The following is a 5,218-nucleotide window of genomic DNA, read 5'->3' as shown; positions in this document are numbered from 1 at the left end:
CTAAATATTTATAATTAATTATAACTAGTTATGATTAATTATTCATATTTCCCCATGAGCTGATTCTCTACAACACATAAAACCAAAATAGAAGTAATGTAATGAAATACAAATTTCACCCCATTTAATGCAGATACAGTGACATATATAATAGGGCTGGGTAAAAAATATAGATATCTCGAGATCAGTTAGTTAGATTAAATCCCAAGAATCGATTAGTCTAGCCTGTTTTCAGTTAATGGACGGAACATTGAAGCGCACCTACCATCCAATAAAATCGCAATAAGCACTGTGCGTTGGTAGGCTACTTTTAATATGAAACAAAGTCTCAGATTTCAATTTATGTCCATTGTATTGCAGTATTCAAACAATAAATGCCGTTTTGGCGCTGTTTAATGTGGAGTGACAGATCGCTGTAGTGCCTCAGTTCAACAGACGCAGCAGCACGAGGCGCACGTGAACTGATCATCTCCTCCACATTAATACCAGTTTCAGCACAAAATAAACATGACTAAACATCCGAAGGTAAGTTAAAAGAAAAAGTATACCTTTACAATCTGTATCCTGTCTCATGTAATCGCTCAATCAGTGTTTCAGCCGCGCAAAGACGTCAATATAACAGCTTGTAAACAATTCATGTAACATCAGATTTACCAAGCATATTTGGTGACCATAAACTCGATAGTCAGCCAGAAAAATAAACTGTAGAGAAGAGCATTTTGCTAAAAATATGCACCATATAACATTCATTATCACTTTTTTATCGTTCTTTAATGTTTTATTTATGTTTGAATAAATCCGTCCAAGTTTTTATGACAGGCACTATTTAAATGTGTATATTTAAAAAAAAACTAACTGAAGTAATTGTAACTTAATTATTATAAAAACTTAATTAAGTGCAATTTAAGCAGTTGTACAGCACAAATCAGTCAACTTTAACCTTCAATATTATAATGCAGTACCAACTCACTCTCATGTATATTTTACAGCATTAGTTGAGAGATTTTTTTTCCTTGAGAAAATTTGGCATTTACTGTACCTGATATGTATCCAAAATAATCGATACTGAATCGAATCGGTAATCGAATCAAATCGCAAGCTTGTTAATGAGAATCGAATCGAATTGTGAAATTTGTGTCAAAACCCAGCCCTAATATATACCACCGCTCAAAAGTTTGGATTGTTCGGTCTCTAAGGCTCTTATGCTTACGGAGGCAGTAAAACAGTAAAACTGTGAAATATAATTATCATTTAAAATAACACTTCTGTTTAAATATATTTTAAAATGCAATTTATTTCGGTGATGCAAAACTGAATTTAAGGTAGCCATTACTCCAGCCTTCAGCATCACGTGATATTAGAATATATAACTATATCAAACATTCTTATTATGCCAGCAGCTGCTTTTTACAGTACTTCATTTGGTCAGCTTGTTTGTCACTGTTGTTACACGTTATATGCTACTTGTTCTCTGAGACCAATGTGGAATGGCAGTTATGGACACGAGTTTTTAGCTGAATGAAGTTCAGTCACAACTCAAAGAGAATATCAGAATCCACACCCCAACTATAACAGAATTGACACAGAGAAATAATATCTTTGCAATCACTTTTTAGAGTGATCTTCTTCTAGCTAATGAACGAAAAAGACATTAACAACCATTCAAAATCCTTCCATTTTAAAGCATGTGCTCAAAGACACAAATGTCACATTAAAGGAGATATATTATGCCCCTTTTTACAATATGTAATATAAGTCTCTGGTGTCCCCAGCATGTATCTGCGAAGTTTCAGCTCAAAATACTCCACAGATCATTCATTATAACATTTTGAAAATGCCTATTTTGAGTGGAAGCAGAAACACGCTGTTTTTCGGGCCTGTCTCTTTAAATGCAAATGAGCTGCTGCTCCCCGCCCCCTTTTCCAGAATACAGCTGCACAGCTCGGACCTACTAAAAACATCTGTTTTGGTTCTGATTATCAAGTTTATCGCGCTGAAATCATGCGTTTTAAACCATATGAGTTTAAACTTCAGTTCTGATATACGGTTTTCTGAGTGCACACATCCGAAGCACACGGACAGAAAGCAGCTGTCACAGCATGTGAGTACTAAACTAAGTTCTCATTCACACACTAGTTTACGTTAAAAACACACGAGTAAAGGTAAACAGCTGGGAAATAAATCGCATATTTATTTTAGATCTGTGTGGCAGCAGCAATATACAGTAAATAAATCAATAAATCCACTGCTCTCTTGTGTCCTCTGAGGCTGGGACTCTAAACAGTGTGCTGTGCTCGTCTGTGCAGCCAAAGACAGAACAGTTAGCATGTTTTGCTCAAACTTTCACCATGGCATTAGAACTAGTACACCGTTGTCGCTTGCGAAAACACAATAACGGCGCCGTGGGTGCAAACTTACAGATTAAGGGGCGGTAATATTATAATGAGATCCCTTTGCAACGTCACTAGGGGAGCTAAATCAGGCACGCTCGTTTTCTCAGACGCTTGCAGAAAAATGCTTACCAAAACAAAGTTACTGGGTTAATCTTTTTCTCGTTTCCTTGGTTGGTAGATGCACCGGGAACATGATTATAGCACTTAAAACATGGAAAAGTCAGATTTTCATGATGTCACCTTTAACTGAAAACCCAAAACCGCAAAATTTTTTTACAAAAACAAGCAAAAACCAAAGACTGAAATGTATCGATTTTGCCCTGAATTGTATAGGCCCATCAAGATGCTATTTCAAGCTGAAAAGGAAAATTTACCATTTTGGAATTGAAGAGCAGCAGAGGTATTATTTGACAATCGAACACATGAAACAAACACTGGGCCAAAAAATTTATCAGTGCGCTGAATATGAGAAATGCCTAGCCATTAAGCGCACTATTTTATTTTTTTTCAGTTTCACCAGTTTTAATTTGGCACAAAACATGTTTATTCTCACTGTAAATGAACCAGGCCAGCACACACTGTAACTAAATGGTCCAATTTTGCAAATTCTCCTGTGCAACTACATTTTGGTTGCACTGGTGTGATTACAAAAGCATGTTTGATTATTTGCTGCTTTTATGGGAACCACCTAAAGCCAAAAATCCAAACATTTCCCAAAATCTTTTGAAACAACAATAATGTATATAATAAAATCTGCAAAAAATATGATTTAAACATCTTTACAGTTTAAATAATAAAGGTGTTTTCACACACACACACACACACACACACACACACACAAAAAAACGTTTTATTAAACGATAAACCCCACATGTGAGCCTAATAAAAGATTAGGTAAGTTATATATAATTGGTCTGAACAAAAACAGTGATACTGTGACACCCCTAGACCTTTAGGGAGTAGTCAGCACTCAGCAGTAGAAAGTACTGAATGTATGAGTGTACCTTGGTGAGTGAGGCCATGGCCAGCAGGGAGTAGTGGGTAATGGGATGATCTTTCAGTTCAGGTCCAGCATGTAGAGGCTCAACACAGCAAACCTCACCTTTAGAACCACTGAATAAACACCTGGATTCACATGTCCTCATCCCCATTACCCTCCTAGATAGAGAGAAAGAGAATGTGAGCACATTCATAATCCAGAACCACTGTAATCGAGTCCCAGCATTATAGCAGTGAATGATAGATACCTGTCAGGTTAATAAGAATGAATGTTCTTTTCACTCAACAAAAGCATTTAGTGGGAAATGAATGACAATTTCCTCCTTCAATAAGACTAGAGTCATAAGAGAATTCATCAATTGATACAGATTCAGATAATTAGGTTTCTGATGGAATCTCTAAGTTGAGGGATGTGACAGAGCTCTATTCTCTGCCATAGAAGCAATGGTAAGAAAAATGAATGAGAAATGTAGGTAAAATATGACACAAAAAAGTGAATGCTAGTAATTGTTCAATATAATAATTTATAATGTTGAAATAGAGTGGGTGTACCATATTGGCAAAGTGGGACAGCATATCAAGTCATGATATTAACAATATAGCAAAAATATGACAGTGTAGTGCAGCGCATAACATATTTACAGTACGGAATGGCAGAAAATGAATGCAGGAAAGAAAGTGAAAGAACACAAAAAAGATGGTTAAGAAAAGGAGCAAGAATATATATATATATATATACAGTGGGTACGGAAAGTATTCAGACCCCCTTAAATTTTTCCCTCTTTGTTATATTGCAGCCATTTGCTAAAATCATTTAAGTTAATTTTTTTTCCTCATTAATGTACACACAGCACCCCATATTGACAGAAAAACACAGAATTGTTGACATTTTTGCAGATTTATTAAAAAAGAAAAACTGAAATATCACATGGTCCTAAGTATTCAGACCCTTTGCTGTGACACTCATATATTTAACTCAGGTGCTGTCCATTTCTTCTGATCATCCTTGAGATGGTTCTACATGGCTGCAATATAACAAAGAGTGAAAAATTTAAGGGGGTCTGAATACTTTCCGTACCCACTGTATATATATATATAGAGAGAGAGAGAGAGAGAGAGAGAGCGAGAGAGTGCTGTCAAACGATTAATAGCATTCAAAATAAACGTTTTTGTTTACATAATATATGAGTGTGTACTGTGTATATTTATTATGAATATATAAATACAAACACATGCATTAATATATTTTAAAAATATGTTATGTTTATATATTAAATATATTTATATAGAATTTAGAATATGAAATATAATAATATAAATGTATATACATGTAAATATTTTCAAAATATATACTTAATGTGTGTATTTATATGTTGCAGACCCCACCCAGGAAGTCCACTCAACAGATGAGAATTGTCTTTTTGTAATGAAGAAAGCGAAAGAGAGACAAGAGTTTGCCTTTAGTCAAGCGGTCCTCTTTGTTGACTTTAATCAAACCATAACAATCAATCCATGAAACTTTAACCCACAGTATTTCACATTAGGAAAATAAATGTATCAATATGTACAAACACTCAGTGATAATAAATAAACAGTTAAATAAACAAAGAAATAAATCCTATCAACGTTTCACACAACACACATAGCAGACTGAATTCAGGTAAGTAATCACAGTATCTGTTATTTTGTATTTTTGTATCCTCACACTGGCAGTTGTTAACTTTAACATTAAAAAATACATAATAAATAAACACATTACACATACATATATTATGTAAACAAAAACTTTTATTTTGGATATATATATATATATATATATATTTTTT

At 34.3% G+C, this 5,218-nt stretch overlaps 1 protein-coding gene across 1 annotated transcript in view; it reads right to left on the bottom strand.

Moving 5' to 3' along the window:
• The window catches only part of LOC107654276 (vacuolar protein sorting-associated protein 8 homolog), a 61,588-nt gene that overhangs the window by 48,308 nt on the left and 8,062 nt on the right, over positions 1–5,218 (bottom strand). The window contains exon 11 of the mRNA XM_016441300.1: positions 3,398–3,551. Coding sequence (XP_016296786.1) covers positions 3,398–3,551 — 154 coding nt within the window. The remainder of the gene's footprint in view (positions 1–3,397; positions 3,552–5,218) is intronic.

The sequence above is a fragment of the Sinocyclocheilus anshuiensis genome, unplaced genomic scaffold (assembly GCF_001515605.1).
Source record: "Sinocyclocheilus anshuiensis isolate Anshui unplaced genomic scaffold, SAMN03320099.WGS_v1.1 scaffold551, whole genome shotgun sequence".
In the NCBI taxonomy this organism is placed as follows: domain Eukaryota; kingdom Metazoa; phylum Chordata; class Actinopteri; order Cypriniformes; family Cyprinidae; genus Sinocyclocheilus; species Sinocyclocheilus anshuiensis.
Note: the sequence above shows the minus strand (reverse complement) of the source record. Positions and strands in the feature narration are given on the sequence as shown.